The sequence below is a fragment of the Daldinia decipiens genome (assembly GCF_022478715.1).
Source record: "Daldinia decipiens strain CBS 113046 unplaced genomic scaffold F4813scaffold_10, whole genome shotgun sequence".
In the NCBI taxonomy this organism is placed as follows: domain Eukaryota; kingdom Fungi; phylum Ascomycota; class Sordariomycetes; order Xylariales; family Hypoxylaceae; genus Daldinia; species Daldinia decipiens.
Genome location: NW_026054553.1, coordinates 141467 through 160278, shown reverse-complemented (window position 1 = coordinate 160278; position 18812 = coordinate 141467). Strand labels below are relative to the sequence as shown.

At 46.8% G+C, this 18812-nt stretch overlaps 6 protein-coding genes across 6 annotated transcripts; 2 read left to right on the top strand and 4 right to left on the bottom strand.

Moving 5' to 3' along the window:
- Positions 1–379: 379 nt before the first annotated feature.
- F4813DRAFT_353935 (histidine phosphatase superfamily) lies at positions 380–1673 on the bottom strand. The gene is made up of 2 exons (XM_049242689.1): positions 603–1673; positions 380–495 (listed from the first exon to the last, which is right to left on the bottom strand). Exons 1-2 carry the CDS (start codon positions 1333–1335, stop codon positions 467–469), a joined length of 762 nt encoding a protein of 253 aa, XP_049101079.1. The 5' UTR covers positions 1336–1673; the 3' UTR covers positions 380–466.
- Positions 1674–1863: 190 nt separating this feature from the next.
- On the bottom strand, positions 1864–3587 carry F4813DRAFT_353933 (3-oxo-5-alpha-steroid 4-dehydrogenase). The gene is made up of 2 exons (XM_049242688.1): positions 3006–3587; positions 1864–2952 (listed from the first exon to the last, which is right to left on the bottom strand). Exons 1-2 carry the CDS (start codon positions 3084–3086, stop codon positions 2176–2178), a joined length of 858 nt encoding a protein of 285 aa, XP_049101078.1. The 5' UTR covers positions 3087–3587; the 3' UTR covers positions 1864–2175.
- A 99-nt stretch (positions 3588–3686) lies between these two features.
- F4813DRAFT_22280 (uncharacterized protein) lies at positions 3687–7496 on the top strand. Its single transcript, XM_049239827.1, has one exon. It carries the CDS (start codon positions 4211–4213, stop codon positions 7043–7045), a length of 2835 nt encoding a protein of 944 aa, XP_049101077.1. The 5' UTR covers positions 3687–4210; the 3' UTR covers positions 7046–7496.
- Positions 7497–7521: 25 nt separating this feature from the next.
- F4813DRAFT_395073 (uncharacterized protein) lies at positions 7522–9431 on the bottom strand (the record flags this gene model as incomplete). The annotated part of the gene is made up of 4 exons (XM_049247654.1): positions 7522–8273; positions 8360–8611; positions 8769–8887; positions 9242–9431. The coding sequence occupies 4 exons, from the start codon at positions 9429–9431 to the stop codon at positions 7653–7655; spliced, it is 1182 nt and encodes a 393-aa protein (XP_049101076.1). The 3' UTR covers positions 7522–7652.
- Positions 9432–10160: 729 nt separating this feature from the next.
- On the bottom strand, positions 10161–13439 carry F4813DRAFT_22241 (telomere repeat binding factor-domain-containing protein). The gene is made up of 3 exons (XM_049239824.1): positions 12809–13439; positions 12195–12756; positions 10161–12139 (listed from the first exon to the last, which is right to left on the bottom strand). The coding sequence occupies exons 1-3, from the start codon at positions 13283–13285 to the stop codon at positions 10458–10460; spliced, it is 2721 nt and encodes a 906-aa protein (XP_049101075.1). The 5' UTR covers positions 13286–13439; the 3' UTR covers positions 10161–10457.
- A 2759-nt stretch (positions 13440–16198) lies between these two features.
- On the top strand, positions 16199–18445 carry F4813DRAFT_353920 (aldehyde dehydrogenase). The gene is made up of 5 exons (XM_049242687.1): positions 16199–16511; positions 16607–17006; positions 17065–17953; positions 18023–18053; positions 18108–18445. The coding sequence occupies exons 1-5, from the start codon at positions 16450–16452 to the stop codon at positions 18214–18216; spliced, it is 1491 nt and encodes a 496-aa protein (XP_049101074.1). The 5' UTR covers positions 16199–16449; the 3' UTR covers positions 18217–18445.
- The last annotated feature ends 367 nt before the right edge of the window (positions 18446–18812 follow it).

Below are 18812 nucleotides of genomic sequence, written 5' to 3'. Positions count from 1 at the left end.
ATGATCCTTGCAATGTAAATAGATTGATGAGTTACGAGCTACTGAGAGTCACCATGGTAATTATGCTTGTTGAGATAGAGATAGAAATTTTAACGATTCACGTAGAGGTCAGCCCCTGAAAGTTAGACTAGATATCTGAGGTAAATTACTGAGAGATTTAGAGCTGCACCAATGCTTAGCAGCCTAGAGGCTTATAACACATATTTATTTTCTATAGTTCCTTGTCTAAGGGATAATTATCGAGACGGGGCTAATCCCGTCTGTTTCTTGTCAAAACTCAGTTACATCAGTCATATCACATATCAATATCCAACGGGTTTAAGGGACAGGGGGCAGGTATGTAACAAGGCAGATTTTATTTCGGTAGGTACCTAGACAACCGGTTCAAAAAATATAAGGATTGTTAAGTACATAGAAACAAGTCCTGCTGGCGAGTTGCTCCTTTTTTTTCGTCTTTTCGGTTTACTTAAAATTTCGACTTCGAGCAGGGAAGTTCTCCATCATTGTCAGAAACGTCAACCAAGGAACTCAAGCCTACTACAATCGGGATGAAGAAATTTGAGTTATTTATGCTCTGGGAGACGGCGTTGGTGTTTTCTTACCCTCGTTGAGTATGTGGTTTGATATGCTGGTCTGGCCTGCGACATTCTGATTCAGCGACGGCCTCGTAGCTCCACGCCGTTGGAGGCTTTGGTCAGTTTCCATAAGCACAGCATTTTTGTCGGTTCCTTCTAGATCACTGAACGTGTACGACCTCCATTCCGCGTTTCTGAAGTAATTTAACCCACCGGAGAAGTCACCAGTTAAAAATGGTATAAATATCGAGTGGGTAACAACAGCGATGTGTATGTCAGGTTGGTGACCAGGTTGACCCTCTACGCTCTGGAGCATGGACAAGGCATATTCTCGAATGTAATTTCTCGCTTGCCGGGCGCGCGCTCTAAGATGTGCGGGATCTGAAGACAGCCCTGCTCCTGTTCGGTACCAATTATCTTCAAGATTATCTGTATTAATAACGGCTCCGAATTCTTTTTCAAGTGTTGGAATGTCCACTCCAACATTACACGGAATGTTGCCAGTCTCTTGTAGATCCGCATGCAAATCAATCCGCAATCCACCAGCAACAAACTGACCAAAACAAATTAAACCAGTTTGAATTGCTCGTCTTTGCGGCGATGAAAGGATAGCGTCGATGGTGAAAGGAAATGTCTGTTTTACACGTGCACATTGCTGCAGCCCTTCTGCGGTGAGAAAGGGGTCGCGCATCGTAAGAGCTTCGTGTAAAACATTATGAGGGCCTTGAGCGTGGCGAACTATATGAATTGTTACAGGCATGGCGGCAATTAAACTCTTTGTTTTTGTGATAGTTAAATCGATTCTAAGAGTAAAGGGGGTTAGTGTGGTACGTTATTAATTTTCATACGACGCGATACTTCTGCCTCTTATAGTTTTCCTAGGTCTCGCACACATTGTCATTGTTAAATAACAACTCGGCTGTATCTTTAAGCTAGTGGCGGAATTAAACAACGATATTTGGGGTTATCCTTTATGAAGAGATAGTTATTGAGAAAGAACCTCATTGTGTCATCAGTGTCCAAGGTGATGTATTATGTTGGTACACAGGTATAGAAGGAAGTGTATGAGTGAAAGAAGTGCGCATACGAATACCAAAAGCCCCGGCCTATTAATGAACAGGAGTTGGTATCTCCTGCAGAGTATAGCATATCACTTCAACGTCTAAATCCTCGTAAAAGGCCCTAAACAACTAATGATAGCACTATACTCTAAAAGAACTGTAAAAATCTACTGATCGAATAGGATATATAAGATAAATACGCAAGATAAAGCCATAAGCTATAAATATGAGAAAATAACGAATGTATCTATATTAAATGCATAACTGAATAATAATGATCGTGGCTATCTAATCAGAAGAATACGACGAATATTAGACCTTTATATGGCCTATGACCTAAGATTACATAATAATACCCTTGCTCTTGGCGATGTGGCACCACACCAGTTCATTAAAGTCCATAACTCTCTTCCCATTACTTGGTTATGTCATAGCAAGTAAGATGAGGCAGTTAGATACGTAACATCGTAATTATATATCAAAAGGTAGCGACTGAAACTAGCAACCGAAGGCCTTGGGTTGAATGACGCGTGCCACCATTAGTAGACTCCGGGAATAATGACGTATTTTCCCTTAATTTTATCATCGCCGAACCTTTCCTTATACCACTTTCCACCAGACACAGCGCGGGGTAGCATAGCAAAAAATTCGTTAATTAAGAAAGACCTCGCAGGGGTGCAGGGGATGCCGGCGGCGATCCAGTATCCGAGCCACTCGACCCATTCCATGAAGTAATGGGGATAAAGCATATACTTGAACAGCCCATTCTGTGGAACTTCGTAATGCTTTTCGACGGTTCTGCCCTGCTGCTTCAATTTTGCTTGGCGTCGAAGCTCACCTCGGCGGATCTCTCGTAGTTCCTCGTCGGAGAAATAGTTTGCGGCGAGTCCAACATAGAAGAGGACAAGACCTATTGAGAATTGCAGAACAGACCAGTTCTGGGCTTTCCATTCTTCTTGGGTGGTCGGCCCGTATGCTGCTAGCCAGCTGCCTATGCAGGTAGCGTTGCATAGTTGGAAGATGATAGCATTACTCCAGACAAGCACGTGAATGGGAGACATAGACGGCTGGATGATAGGGAAGATAACGGCACGGTAAGTGTAATGAATAACGAAGAGGCCAGCAAGGACTTTGTTCTGCCACGGTAGGTCCTCAATGCCGTGCTGAGCTGGAAGCGTGCTCATGATATATAAGAGAGTGGTAAAACCAGGAACCTCCATCGTCGCCCAGGCAATTCGTCCGGGAAGATTGAACTTGCTCTGAACTGAGGTTTTCCCCATGCCATACCACGAAGTAATCCATTGGAAAGATGCCACCTGAATGAAAAATTAGTACTATCACACGGAAGACCTGGACGATATAAACATACCAGAGGGTAAAGTTTCCACCAAAATAGGAGTTTCTCGTAGTTTTCTTGGCTGGCTGGGAGCCAATCTTGAACAATGGCCATAGCGAGTAGCTTTGTGATCAAGAGCGATTGGAAAATTCGAAAAGAATTGTTTGTAGCCTTATGAACACATCGGAGACAGGAAGTTGGAGGAGTAAGTATTACCACTATTAGGTGATTTCATCGATGTAACATGGAATTGGTATTCGAAATAGGTAAGGATAGTCTGATCGGAAGATGGCGAAATTGAATCTCCGACTCTATTCTGAATTCCATGTCTAGGTTGCTTTGCTTTGCCTTGGCTACCTACATGTACCTAAGGTACTATATAGGTACCTATGTATTAGGTAACCCCACACTCTACTTCGATGGAACGCGAGGAGTACATATATGTGCTTACGTTGGTAGAGGATAGACAGGTTAGAAAATTTAATAGTAGCAATGCGAAAGCCCGGGGACGTGAGTAGGTCGAAGCTCCCTAAAGTGAAGTTACCTAGTTACGCTATGTAATGCCTGAGTATTCCGTACACGCATGTATTATACAACGTACCGAATACATTGAAAACTTGAATGTCGGCTAAAATAGGTTAAATCTACATGTACCTAATGAATGCCATGGTTCAAAAGGCGCCCTACTAAGTGTGGCTGAGTTGTAATTTTCGTGGCTTAGGTACCTGATTAGGTAGCTGACGACCGAGCTTAGCTACGCGCCACCGCCACTATTCGTACCTCTTAACTGCCAAGATTGTCTGATTCCTACCAGGTACCTACTAACGGACCTAGCGACGTTACATCATTTGCTACCCGTTTGCTTCTAATTCAACTCAAACTCAAACCATCCATACCTAAACTGCTAAAGAGGTACCGAGCGCCGAACTCTTCTTCTATTCGCTTTGAACCCACCTCTTAAGCTATAAACACTAGAAACGATATATAAACACTTGCAGCCCATCAAACTTACATTCTTTCTTCGAAGCCTTACTCCGAGTGCTTTTTCAACTTCTTTCTCTAGTGCCACAACCATTCCATGCGAACATCACGGTGATGACGCAATCACGAGCTGTATGATTGTTAGCTATTCCATATTAGCGAGATTACCTGCTCGAACCGTCTATTAACCAACTCTGATCCGAGATTGTCTGGGAAATAGCCAAACTCGGCCGTATTAACTTGGCCGAAATAGCACCATGGTCGCACGAAAGCCGCTTCCTGACAGTTCCTCGGCGAACACCAATACACCCCCACCCGCGGTTAGCATACAAGGTGTAAGACAGGAGCTGTGGCCTCCTAGCGATTCCGAATCAGAGTCAGTCAGAGCTTGGGCGAAGGAGGATCCCGTAATATCCCACCACAGTGACACAAACCCTGCGGCTTCGGGGAGCCATAATACATCACAAGATATACCCCACGTCCTTCAACCTGGCGCCACCTATCGTCATGACGAAACAAATCCCTGGGATGACCGCAATAAGAACAACAGCGCCGATCCTGTAACAGAGACCAACGTTAAGCTAGATGAAATGCCAAAAGCTCTCTGGCCAGGAGGTACGCGATTCGAAACGAATCCTTTCAAACGGAAGCCAGTACAGGCCAACCCGAATATTCAAGATAATCAAGATAGCCAAGAATCACCGGCAACATCTGCGAATCCTCCTTTGGTGAATCCTCCTTCGGCACCTCCCCTTACTTCTGTGCCTACGGGCGCATTATCTCAACTACATATTTCCGAACCCGAAACGAATACAAATCCCTGGCAGCCGGCGCTTGGCGATTCTAGGCCCCCTAATACTTTACAACCAGTATCGCCTCCATCCGATCCGGAGTCTAAGAGAAATGTCTGGGACTCGGGTTTGCCATCGAGAGCGACTTCTACGGGACCTGTGCCAGATTCTCCTTCCCTATTATCTTTACCTACCGGGGGGGAATCTCAACGATGGAACGATGCGTCTCCAAATCCTCCATTGCAACCACTACCAGGGAGATCTCGAGAGGCAGAAGAGATTCTAGATGACCAGCATGCATGGGACGATCTTGGGCCTAGCAACAAGGGTAAACAACCAGAGTTACAAGAGTCACATGTACACTCAGAGACCGTCGACGGCTGGAACCTAATTGACCACGAGCCAATACCAGAACCAGGACCCGGGGCTCTATCCAAGCAAAGTACTTGGGAAAACTTCATGGATGCAGATGACGAAAGATCAAAGGAAGAGACAGCTCCTACGACGGCAGCTCCTACGACGGCAGCTACTACGACGGTAGCCCCTACAGAGGTGCCACCGGCTTTACCACCGCGGCGAGCGTCGAACCAAGAACCGCCACCACAGCCACCCAGAAATCAGTCACCAGGCACTACAAGTAAATCGGAAACATACCAGATTAAAAATATCAATTGGCTTGATGCTACGGCGGCTAAGAACCCTCGGAAGTCGCCTATACTTGTACAAAACGCTAATGGCCCTTGTCCTTTGGTTGCGCTCGTTAATGCGCTTACTTTAACGACGCCTGCTAATCAGGCGAATTCAAATCTTGTCGAAACTCTAAGGTCTCGCGAACAAATCAGTTTGAATTTCCTCCTCGAAGCTGTCGTTGATGAGCTTATGACCCACCGGCATACCAACCCAGACGTGTCCTTGCCAGATATGACCGAGTTATATGCATTTCTTAAGGGTCTCCACACTGGTATGAACGTCAATCCGCGGTTTATCCCGAGTTCTGAGTCTTCCCCCCTGCATATCCAAAAATCAACTCAAGAAAATCCCACCCCGGGGACCTTTGAGAATACCCGGGACATGAGGCTCTATGCTACGTTTTCCATTCCCTTGATACACGGCTGGTTACCCCCGAGGGATGACCCTGTATACGATTCCTTCACCAGACAAGCATCCTCATACGATGATGTGCAGAGCATATTGTTCCGAGAGGAAGAGCTCGAAGATAAGCTTAGCAATTCTGAGATGGGCCTGACTGAGCAGGAGCAGCAACTGTATCAAGACATCATCATCATAAAGTCATTCCTTAGTATTTCAGCAACACAACTCACACCATGGGGTCTTGAGGTGATTACCAAAGCTATTCGACCTGGGACGGTGTCAATTCTATTTCGGAATGATCACTTTTCTACTCTATACCGGCACCCCCAGACGCAAAAATTATTTACTTTGGTAACAGATGCAGGCTATTACACACACGATGAGGTCGTTTGGGAATCACTAGTAGATGTACGGGGCGAACGAACTGAGTTCTTTTCTGGCGATTTCCGTATAGTCGGAGGACCTCAACACCAACGATCATCCGGAAATGTTCCAGGTGGCTGGAATGGAGAGGGAGGCTCAAGTAGCAATTCTCACGGGAACGGGTGGCAAACGGTCCAGAACCGGCGATCGCGGAACAGCCGGGCTAGCGAACCGGATCCCAGCACTTCTATTCCGCCGAAACATGAGCAGGAAGATCGAGACTTGGCTTTGGCTTTGCAGTTGCAAGAAGAAGAAGAGGAACGACATCGCGCAGAACAAGCTGCTCGCCGTCGTGAGAGCCAACTGTCTGAGCAATTTATCGAGCAGCAAGGCCGGCAAGGTGCCCCAACCCGCGGAGGTCACAATCAACGCGGTTCTATTGGTAGGGGCAGCAGTGGTCCATTGCCACCAGCCAGGACTAGTTCAGCTAACCAATCTACAAGCACGGTGGCCAGTCGAGGAAGGCCGGTACAGCAAGTTAGGTCCTTAATTCCGCCGGCTTCGACAACCCATCGGCCCGGAGATGACCACGTAGACGATGCACCACCAAGTTATGAACAAGCTTCCAAGTCGACCCCGTACGTACCACCCGCAGGGCATCCGAGTCATCCAGAGAGCAGTCCAAGTAGCGCGAGCGCAACTCCTAGGGGGGGGTCTACATTTAGTGGACAGAATAGCGCTGGACCCAGTACGCCAGGGAGGGGACGCCAGAGCGCACCCCCTGTCCCTACTGGAAATACTACCTCGGCAGGAGGGAGCAAAGAAAAAGACTGTATGGTAATGTAACGAGATGCCATCATGCTACACACACTTGCTTTACATCACAATGGGGCTACATGGTTACTAGAGATGGGGTTCATTGGTTATGGGTTACACGTTGCTTTGTAGGAATCATAGGTTACGGGGATTGTATTATTAAGGGAATTGGCAGGGTACCGGTCACTTGTCTGACGAGTTTACGCAGGGAATATATGATCATGTCCTCATCCATCCAATATACGGGAGGTGGTTGCAATTGCTTAAGCACCTGCGTCCATCAAGCCGTTTTCTTTGCAGTCTTCTTATTCTAATATACTATCGTGCTTTATTTTAATATGAAAGGTTGAGAGCAATGTCTTGCAACTTATTACCGATTAAACTACCTAATTTTACAAGTAATTCAAAGCTAGTTACCTAGGTTATAATAAGAAAAAGAGCCGATGAGCAACATGGGCTATAATGGATTTAAACACCTGGGTATCACGTTTAGTATAATAGGTAGGTACCTACTTAAGGCATTCTTTTTAAGTTCAGCGGCAGTTAGATAAAGTAAGTAAATATCAAGACAACGAACTTAGCTAGCTACATAGGCAAGTGGCCTACTTATTCGATATGTCTTCCAACCTCAGCCTCACTATCTCTTCTTCTTACCACCACCACCACAAACACAACCTTCTATCTCCACCCCTACGCCGCTTCCGCCGCCACCACCTCCTCCGCCTCCTCCACATCCGTCTCCATGATCCGTAACACTATCATCGTCGTCATCGCCGCCATCGTCATCATCATCATCATCATCCCCACCACAATGACACTCGCAAAACCCTCCTCCTCCTCCCCCTCCGCCGCTATCCCCCGCTATCACAGCCGCCGTAGCCCGGAAACATATCCCCCCCCCTCGACAGCCACCACCCGCACTTCCTCGGCAGCGGCACCGGCTATGCTGGTGTAAGCCGGGATGCGCATGCGCATGCGCATGGTGTGCACGAGGCCCGTGGTCAGCGCAGTACAGCGGATTCGCCGCCGTGCCCTCGCGCTGATCCGCGCAGTCGGCGTGTCGCAGCAGCGCCGCCATGCACATGTGGTCCGCGCACCACTTGCTCCCCGCGCCGCCGGCGCCGCCGCCGCCGTCGTACGTCTGCTTCCGACACGCGGGGTCCGCGCACTCGTGGTCGTCGCAGAAGAGGCTCCCCCGGGTTATATCCACGCGGGGCTTGGGGCAGGTCGGGTGGAGGGCGCAGGAGTGGTCGCGGCACTGGCGGAGTTGGTGGTAGTAGTTAGAGGCGTGTTTTCTGCTGGTGGAGAAGAAAAGGGGGAAAGAGGGTAGGTGGTAGGACTTACGGCCTGCGCCCCGTCGCCTTCTACGCGCTGCCCTTCGCACGTCGCCGATGCTGCGCAGAAGTGCCGAAAGCAGTATTTAGCTGGTCGGTGCAAGACGTCGTGGAATACGAGGGACTCGCACCCGTCGGCCTGGCATACTTGGTGGCCGTGGCAGTAGTATGGGGGACCCTGGCCCGGAGGCGGAGAGGATGAAGAGTCGTTGTTAATACAGTTTACACATCCACGGCCGTGGCATGTGTGTTGGCGGCAACACTACGATGATAGGTTAATAACCAATGCATTTACTAGAAAAGGGGTCTAGGGAATATTGTTATATATATATATATATATGGTAAGGGTGATAACCCTCATAAAGCAATAACAGTCTCGAAACCATGGGAAGGGGGATAAAGAGCTTGGTACTACGTACGAGACCCGGACTCTGCCGCAGCTGGTCGCAATCCTTGATGCTGCAGGCATGTTTATTACAGTATGGCGAGCTCTTCTTTGGACAACGTGGTTCCTTGCATTCGGTGAGAGCACAACCGTCTAGGACAAGCGGTTATTAGTGAGAAATACGGTGGCTTTAAGAGGGATTTATAATGTGTTTTGGGGGAGGGCAGATAAATCATATAGTGAGGGTGAGACCAACGTTTCTCGGCGCAAAAGGGGAAACTCGGGTTATGCCCCTTTCTTGGACAGTGGCACCTCCGGCCTGCTTCGATGTATTTGCAGCAACGATCTAAGAGTAGAAGATAAACCATGTTGGTGATCTGCTTATTCAAAACTTCCGAGAGAACCTCCCACCCCCCTATTAAGGCCCCCCCGTTTGATCTTCCTCCCCTCCTTTTCTTTATACCTATCCTATGGGGGATTAGGGGTGAGGAGCGGGGAAGAACTCACGGTGATGACAGATCTTCTCCTCTCCGTGACCACGCTTTAAACACGTCTTGAACTTGAGGCACACGGTACAAGCGTGATGTCGACAATAAAGAGAGGACGCCGTGTTGCCCATAACCCTTCTATTGCTGCAAGCCCTCACGCGGCACTTGAGGTCCGCGTGGAAGCACAGCTGCCAAGGCGATAACGCCATGTCTCTCGTTTCTATCGACCTCAAAAAAATAAAATAAAATGAGTGTTCCTAGGCTAGTTTATTGTGTGCCGTAAAAAGTGATGAGGGGTTATCCTATTTTCTAAGGGTATTGTCGGGTCCAAGATTAGCTAGACTTAAAGACGAATCGACATCTTTGACTCAGTACGGACTCCGAAGACAAATATGACGGACCGGAAGCTTCTCATGACCCAAACAACGGGACGGATAGACATCAACGTGGCGGAGCCAACACGGGCATGACGTGTTCGGTGGGCGTAGGCAAAGCTTGAGGCGACCGATCGAAGGGATCAAACATCTCGAAATAGGTACTGTGCCCCGGCCACGATATTATTTGTGTCCAGTAGGCTCCCGTAGGGCCAGAGACCTCATAATGATCATAGCATACCTTAGGTAGGTAGTTTATTATATCCATAATCTTGTCACAAGCCTGTCGAGGTTAAGAGTATGAAGTAGGCTGCGGCTCAAGTTCATCAAAGAGGGATGCGAAACGATTAGCCTGTTCTTTCTCTTACTTAGCTACCTAAGTATAGGGCTGAGTCAACCCTAGGTACATGTTAGTGCTAAGAATACGGATGCTGTGAGATCAGCCAGATATCGTTGTCCAGTACATAGCCTTTGTTTTCACGCATGTCTCCGCAGAATATGACATTGTTGATCGACAGGGAAAACGTGGTTATGGCGAGCGACAGGAAATTCTAGAAGGCCACCCGATATTCTTTAATCTTTATCGGCAGAGTGCATCATCACTCGTACGTATCCGCGCCCAGGGCTGAGTGGTTACGGCCCGCGGGGCGGACCCAGACGAACTTGTATAACACAATCCACAACTAGAGCTTGTTAATTCGATTTATACCAACTATGTAATGTTTGTCCAGCTATGCCTTGACTATCTCGCTGCCTCCGAATCACCAAAATCGCCTAGGGGGTATCAATCATGCATGACATGAGTCTCGTGAGCTATACCTAGAAAAGTCATATGCCGCGCCCTTCCATCAGAACTGAATACTATTCAGTCGACGTGGCGGCGGGTGTAGCAGAATTGGTAGAGGGTATTGCTCCTTCATCAGAGTAGGCTGTAGCGGCAACAACAGCCAACGCGTTGTTTTCCCTTTCCTTTTCCCCTTCTCTCTCTCTCTCTCTTTCTAGAGCGGCTCTCAAGCCAAGCACTGCAGCGTCTACACTACTGAGTTCATTCTTCTTTGGTTCATTGCTTTCTAAGGCAGTAGTTGCTGTCGGCGCCACGATGGGTGGGGATACGGCAGAAGTAGCTTGAGTTGTAATCGGAACCATCACTGGAGGTGTGGGAGTATTTGTCATAGAAGTCGTATGTCGCTCAGCCTGGGAAATATGTGGTTGAGTGTGGTGATGAGACGTTGATGTAAAAGTGGGGAGGCTGACTGGCTGTGGTGCGGGTATTACTGGACGGGGTAGAGAAGATGGTGTTTGCGCAGACTGCTGGATTGATTGATGTAGCATCCTCGGTGTTCCTGGTTGCGATCCAGGGTGCGACAATGGCTGGTTGGGTGTTGCGCTTCTGGGCACTCCTGCCGAAGGGCTATGTCTCGATGAAGTATTGTTCTGCAGCCCGCCGGCCAATGTCAAGATACCATTTATGTGTGCTTGCTGTTCCTCCGAGTTGAGTCTTGCCTTCTCCTCAGCCTCCTTCCTAGCAGCCTGCGTAGGAGCCCTCGTCTTCAGTTCGCCGGTAACGCATTGAAGATAATATGGCATTTCTGAATTTGTCTTGAGGAAGAACAGTTTCAAATTCCTAGCTTTATCCTTCAATTGTACCTGGGTACGGTCTGCGAGGATATTGCTGATAGATCCATTTGGACCAAAGAGGGATAATATCTGCGACCAATGAGGACCTTTAACCATATCAAGTCCCATCATCAGTGCTTTTTCTTCCTCTGGGCTCCAAGGACGTCGAGTAGAGTGAGAACCTTCCCGCCGTGCATGAGTAGAAGACCGTGCTGCTGCCGCCTGTCGGGCACGCTCATAGAGCGCTGGGGTCGAGTCGCTCTGATTTGGAGGGAGGTGATCGTTGACTGTTTGATACGAAGGCATCCCATTAGTTGCGTGATGTTGCTGGTAATGGCAATACTGTTGTTGTGGCTGCTGCGTCTGCGGCTGCTGCGTCTGCTGAACCTGATAGTTGTTGTGGTTTGGAGGTTGAGCCAAGGGTATTTGAGCTACATCTGGTGAACGGTCATTTCTCTCGTCATCAATATTACTGAACCTACCAGGAACTTGGGGGAGTGTCGTCGGGTGATACTGGTTCTGCTGAATGCTTTGTAAAGCCAATATAGTCGCCCTCGAGGCACTCTCAGCCGCAGATGCGATAGCGGATGGTAGTTCTGAACTTGTAGCACTTTCTTTAGCCTGCTCGACCGCCTTGGAAACATTTTCTGCGAGGAATGCCGAAAGGTCATCTAATTCGTGAGACTCTTCTCCAGCTATCTCCAGCGCATTCTGTGCTGCCCTCGAGGCCTCAGCAATCATAGCGTTAATGTCAAAAGTCTCGTGTAAAATTTGGCCGTCATGTTCGTCTTGCGCAATATCCTCCATTGACGTTGTATTTTCCACCCTTCCGGTACCTCGAGTTCTAATACTTTCTATGTGGTCATTGAGAAACGTGCTTAGACTATCGAGAAAGGCCTCATATGTAAACTGTTTGCTAAGCGCCTCTGGGGAATGGTTAGAATTATTGTCTGTGGGCTTAATTAGACGTGGCAAACATACGAATACTATCCATGTCGGTAGATTCATTAAGGAGCATTGCTTTTCGCGCTTTTGCATTTGCAATAAACTCATATTCAGTAGCCGTCAACGGAAGACTTGGGTGGTGTTCTTGCAAAGAACTCTCCAGTCTTGTAACAAAGAGGTCATCTAGAAACTGATCCCTAGCTTTTTCTTGTTCACTTTCTAAAACGGCCAGGAAAATCTGAGTCTTCAGGCCCATATATAATTCCGCAGCATCCCGGGGTATTTCGTGATTCTCAGGAACGAATATGCGTAGAAAATGATCGTTGACCTCTTCTAAACCAAGCTCGTTGGTACCGAAGACACTTGCGCATGTCGTTGCAAGATTTACTATCCTAATTACTTCTCGAGTCTGATTGGTGACGTTTAAGTGTTCTGGATATAACAATGGATACGTATCTGAAAGTTGCTTTCGCTGAACATCGAAGGCACTTTTTAATAAGACGTATTCTTTTGCGATATCTGAATCTGAATCGCCGCTTAGAGTAGCGATTGTGTCCTCTAAGGATTGTTCAGACCATGCAGTAATAATGTCGACAGCCTAGAAATCCTTAGTCGCTTCAACACGAGCAGCGGGCCCAGAAAACACTCACTAGGCTCCCAAGTCCAGGTATGATATGCTTCCGCCGCGTAAAATCTCTAGGGTTACTCCACAGAGACTCTGGGCGCGGTTCTGGGTTATCGACAGGACTAGGCGCCCGCGGTTCGAATTCCGTATCCAATCCCGATATATCGTGGTGTATATCATGGGCTATATCGTGGGCTATATCATTGGAAATATCGTGGAAATGTTTGGCATCATTAGAGGGAGCATTGTCAAGCTTGTCGGGCTCTGACTGAAAGTGCTGCATAGCATCAGCCTGAGCTTGCTGGACAAGAAGGGCAATCTCATCCATCTCGTTCACTCCTTCGCTTTCTATCTTGGGTCGCTTTTCGTCTCTAGCTTGGTCGCCATCTTGGTCGGGGGTTCGCGGTCTCTTTAGAGGTGACTGTGGCAGTTGGGGTGGATGATCTAAGACCATAGCGTCACCAACTAACGACTCGGTTTTAATATGAGGGCCTGGATTCATCAGCGTCGGTTAATATACATCTTTCTAAGGGAATGCATGCGAAACGGTAATATTCAGTATTCAGGAAACTTGCCATCCTAAGAAATCCAAGGTTCAATGAACAAAGCAAAGTGCAAAGAAATCAAAGTTTGTCTACTTACTGGGCGGTGGCGCGGCAGCAGCGATGGCTGCCGCAATAGCCTCAGCGACATCAGCCATAGGTTAACTTAGTATAAGCGACAGTAAGTACATTGACACCGGAACGCAATGGTAAAGCAATTGGTAGTTGCTGCCGTTAACAGGTAAAATGAGTTAGAAGTCTTGATGTACCTAACCTATCAATGTTCTTGGAGCGCTGATAATGTAGGTAGATAATGATACCGGCGAAAATTTGGTCAAAGCGCCCGATAAGATTAGAAGATTGCCCTCATTTCTTGCCCCAACAGCTTTAGACCAACGCGATACACAAATGCAAGTCCAAAAACTTTAATTTCTCCAAAGACGAAATCTTTATTTTTACCTAATGTACCGGAAAGTATCTTGATGAAATACGGAATTGCAAGTCTAATTATAGAAGTTATAGAAGTAAACCATAATGTGGATATCTTATTCCAATTAGACTATGTACTATATCACTATGAATTATTAAAAAGTATAACAGCTTGTTTCTTTACATCTACATATGTTTGAGAGCAGGTCGGTCTTCTCAGCAACATCGTCATAAGTACAACTACGACCGACCTATCTCAAACAATTATAATTGGTTGTCTGGTCGTTAATTTCGTAGGGATCTAAGCTAAGCACGAGATTTAGGTATCGTTAGATATCATGGCAATGGATGAGGCTTAGATTGATATAATGTAGATAACGTCAGTTGATCCAACCCCATGGCATGCTAACGCATGCTAAGCATTAAATGAAGCTTGTTAGCTACAGAAGTACAGCTTAAACGTATACTCTTCAGCCCTAATAGACTATAGAAAGACACTGTAGATCAAGTAGCATCCGTGTAGTCGGGATGTTCTTACACTCAATCATCCTATGCTTATTCCCTTGAAGATAGTTAAAACTATAACTCTTGTCGTTGCTTAAAGCATGGTTCTTATAAATGGCCAAAAGTATTTTTTCTCGTAGGTAAAATATAAGCTACGATACGCACCATCTATTTGAACAGAACAAATATTAACTTTGAAGAAACATTGTAGTTAATCAAATCATATCTTTACAATAGATCGACTAAGTTTATCTTGGTTTAGAACGAGAATATATTGTATCATACGCTGCGGCTACCTAGCTAACTACCTCGATAAGCTCGATCCATGTACGTCGAGCCCGGTGTCTTTTCATCCGCACCGAGTTTATCGAGATACCAAGCTCGGAGAATAGATAGAACATGGGGGTTTTAAAGGGTTCATCAATATGGGCGGCTAGGCTCGCTACCTGTTAACCCGAGATAATATATGACATAAACAATGGGACCTTTTAAGATAGTTATATTTAGGTACAAGAGATATATGGGATATACTACAACGAGATTCGACTTGGAAGTAGATGAGTGAGTACGAGTGTCACATAAAGCTTAAGAAGCAATCTAAACGCCAGTAATTTCTACTACTATTTATTATTTCTAAATCCATACCTACCTTATGCCTAGGATAACTCTGCTATTCCGGAACTTTCCGTCTCGACGGTAGATACGTGGGGTCCCCGGAGAACTAGGCGGGGTACACTAGGCAGATGGAACAGGTGAACAACAAAATGTGTCGTAGGATTTCCCCCTATCCGGAGCTTGCGGAACCACTTGCTATAGAATGTTACACGAGATCGATATATCGAACCGTTCGTCCGTCCGTTCGACCTCTGGATCGTATACCCAACACGTCCAGTTCTGTTGAGAATCCGATCGCGGTGGCTAACATATGATCTGTGGCGAACCAATCACGAGCAACGCTGACGCGCTACAAACGCAGGCATTAGCGCGTGTAAGCCAACAGAGTATTCCGTCACAGCGATGAGGTTATCTTAGGACCGAAAAGGCAACCCTAAGCCCATCTAGCTTATCAGCTACTTATCAACTCACCTATCAACTCACCTATAGGTAAGCTGGACCTATGCGGCTCCTCTTTATTCCCCTCAAATAAGCTTCCATTAATCCGTACCGAATCGGTGGTCTACATGGTGTTGTTTCACCTGCACGATCGGGGATATGCCCTCTGGTAAGCACCTAAAAATCATAGAATTCCTCCACAATGCGGGGGACACTACCTAGGTCCAAGTTAAAAAACTAATGCGGTCAGCCTTCGGTGCTGGCAGGCTGGTCAGCTGGTGTGGCAAAAAAAAGAAATACCCTCATCAATCCGATGATGGAAATTATGGGAGGCTGGAGGCTGGAGGCTGGAGGCTGGAGGCTGGATGTTGTATATTCCACTGCGTAGTAAGTCTTGGTTGACGTATGCGGGTGACTTCATGACAACGCTTAAAAAGCAAATTTGACTCTCTAAACGAACGGGTTACGACATCGAGTTATTGGTATGTATCTACCTGGTATGTAGGGACTTACATGTACCTATCTCCTAAGTGCGGGGTAAAGAGGTGGACATTAATTCAGGTACAGAACTAAAGACCCTAGGCAGGTAGTATACCTAACTTACCTACCTAGGTAGACTTACGGATCCGGACGCTAGTAGGGACCGCCTATAGCAAGCGTGACAGATCTCAGTGCTTAGTTGACCAATGAGGTTAACTCCTGCAACTCCTTCCCCATAAACCAAAGGCAATGCCTCCTTGGTTGCCCCGGAAAGAGCCCCATGCGTCCGCAAGAGCGGAAATGCCCTATCCGCAGTGTATGTAGTGTTAGATAGTGGACCTACCCCTATGTAATATATTGCTCAAGATAGGTAGTACCTAAGGTATTGGGGTAGCCGCCTCGCACACGCAATAACACCGTCAAATCTTACCCCGCCTTTAACTTACATGTACCTTTGAAAGTATCCTCTGTACAAAAGACCCGTAACTTGAACCTTCCCCTCTTCATCCTCTCGACTTACATATAACGTCACTTAGCCTGCCGTAGAATTGAAAGCAGCCTCTCTCATCTCGCAATATATATTAAGTACAGTTTCACAGGTCGACGTGACATACATATTTTTTACCCCGTCCATTGAACAGACATCTTTAATACCACCATGCCTCTATCCGTGCAGCTGAAGACGCCAATCACTGGCGAGTATACTCAGCCAACTGGCTTGTAAGTCAACCTGAGCCGATAGCACTGCTAATCAAGGATAACCTTACTGCTTCTCAATTTCCCTATTTGTCCACCAATTAACCGTTCTTGTTTAGGTTCATCAACAACGAGTGGGTTGAGGGCGTTGACAAGAAGACCTTCGAGGTTATCAACCCCTCTACCGAGGAGGTCATCTGCTCCGTGAGTGAAGCCACAGAGAAGGATGTCGACATAGCAGTAGCCGCAGCCCGAAAAGCATTCAACGGCTCGTGGCGTAAAACTACTCCTCAACAACGAGGTATCTACCTGATTAAACTCGCGGATATTCTAGAGAAGAATGCGGATCTATTAGCTGCAGTTGAATCCCTCGACAATGGAAAATCTATTTCTATGGCTAGGGGTGACGTAAGTGCCGTTGTTGGCTGCATCAGATACTATGGTGGTTGGGCGGACAAGATCGAGGGTAAAACCATTGACATCAACCACGAATCTTTCCATTACACCAGGCAAGAACCGGTATGTAAAAACCTAAAGCGGATGTTTCCGAAAGAAAATGAGCGCTAACGATTCATAGCTTGGAGTGTGTGGTCAAATTATCCCCTGGAACTTCCCTCTGTTGATGTTGGCCTGGAAAATCGGGCCCGCTCTTTGCACCGGAAACACAGTTGTTCTCAAGACTGCCGAGCAAACGCCACTCTCCGGCCTCGTTTTCTCTCAGTTCGTCAAGGAGGCAGGTTTTCCCCCTGGTGTTCTCAACATCATCTCCGGATATGGAAAGATAGCTGGTGCCGCTATCGCTTCCCACATGGACGTCGACAAGGTCGCATTCACCGGTTCCACCATTGTCGGCCGTACCATCATGAAGGCCGCCGCAGCTTCTAACCTCAAGAAGGTTACCTTGGAACTCGGTGGCAAGTCACCAAACATCGTCTTCGACGATGCGGACATTGAGCAAGCAATCTCCTGGGTTAACTTTGGTATCTACTACAACCACGGTCAATGTTGCTGTGCTGGGTCTCGAGTTTACGTACAAGAGGGTATCTACGATAAGTTTATTGCAGCGTTCAAGAAGCGAGCAGAGGAGAATTCCATCGGCGACCCCTTCGACGAGGGCACATTCCAGGGCCCGCAGGTCAGCAAACTTCAATATGACCGCATCATGGGATATATTGAGGAGGGTAAGAAGGGCGGTGCTACCATTGAGACAGGTGGTGAGCGTCACGGAGAGAAGGGCTACTTCATCAAGCCAACAATCTTCACCAATGTCACTCATGATATGAAGATCATGCAAGAGGAGATCTTCGGTCCTGTCGTAGCAGTAGCCAAGTTCAAGACGGAAGAGGAAGTTGTACATCTAGGTAACGATAGTACTTACGGACTGGCAGCTGCCGTACACACCAGCAACCTCAACACCGCTCTCCGAGTCAGCAATGAGCTACGTGCCGGTACTGTCTGGGTTAACAGTATGCATTCCCCTTTCCTCATTTTATTCATGCAAATACATGTGCTAACAAGAGATTACTTCTACACAGGCTATAACCTCCTTCACCACCAATTGCCATTGTAAGTAGCCTTTTATTCTCGAGTTATATTTAAATAAATACTGATATGTCACAGTGGTGGTTACAAAGAAAGTGGAATCGGCCGCGAACTGGGCGAGGCAGCGCTCGCCAACTATACGCAAAACAAATCAGTATCCATCAGGCTGGGTGGCGCGATGTACTAGGCGGTGGGTGTCGAAATTCATTTTTCAAATCAAATATCAAAGCGTGCTTTCGGGATTATCCAATAACCATTCTTTCTCGTGTGTATCTCAACACCTGTTGCCTTTAAGAGCATGATTAAGAGGTCGTGGGAGAACTAGTTCCTACGTGTATCAACATTAGCTATATTGACTAGCTAGCTTACCGTGGCGTATATCTGTCCATTGGTGCAATATGAAAGTTAACTGAACGAATTTAAACTTAACTCTGCTGTGAGATGTGACTATATGTAGAAATCGTTGATAATATAATACAAAGCGCTCGATGAATAAAGGATGCGAACAAATCCTCTGGATTATATTTTGAGGTACGAATACGCTATACGGTTAATTTAGTATAGCAATAGGTAGGTATGTTATCGGATTATCAAGTGAGGCTATTGTTGCAAGATTATTGTAGGCTACCTAGGTATTTAACAAGTACCTAATAATCTCGTACTTAAGAGTGTAAGGCTAATAAAGCCAAGCCGCTATCGTTTAATGCATACCTATATAAGCGTTATTTTATCACGTATCAACTGCTGTTGTAATTGATCAAGATATCCTTTCGAGCTTTTTAA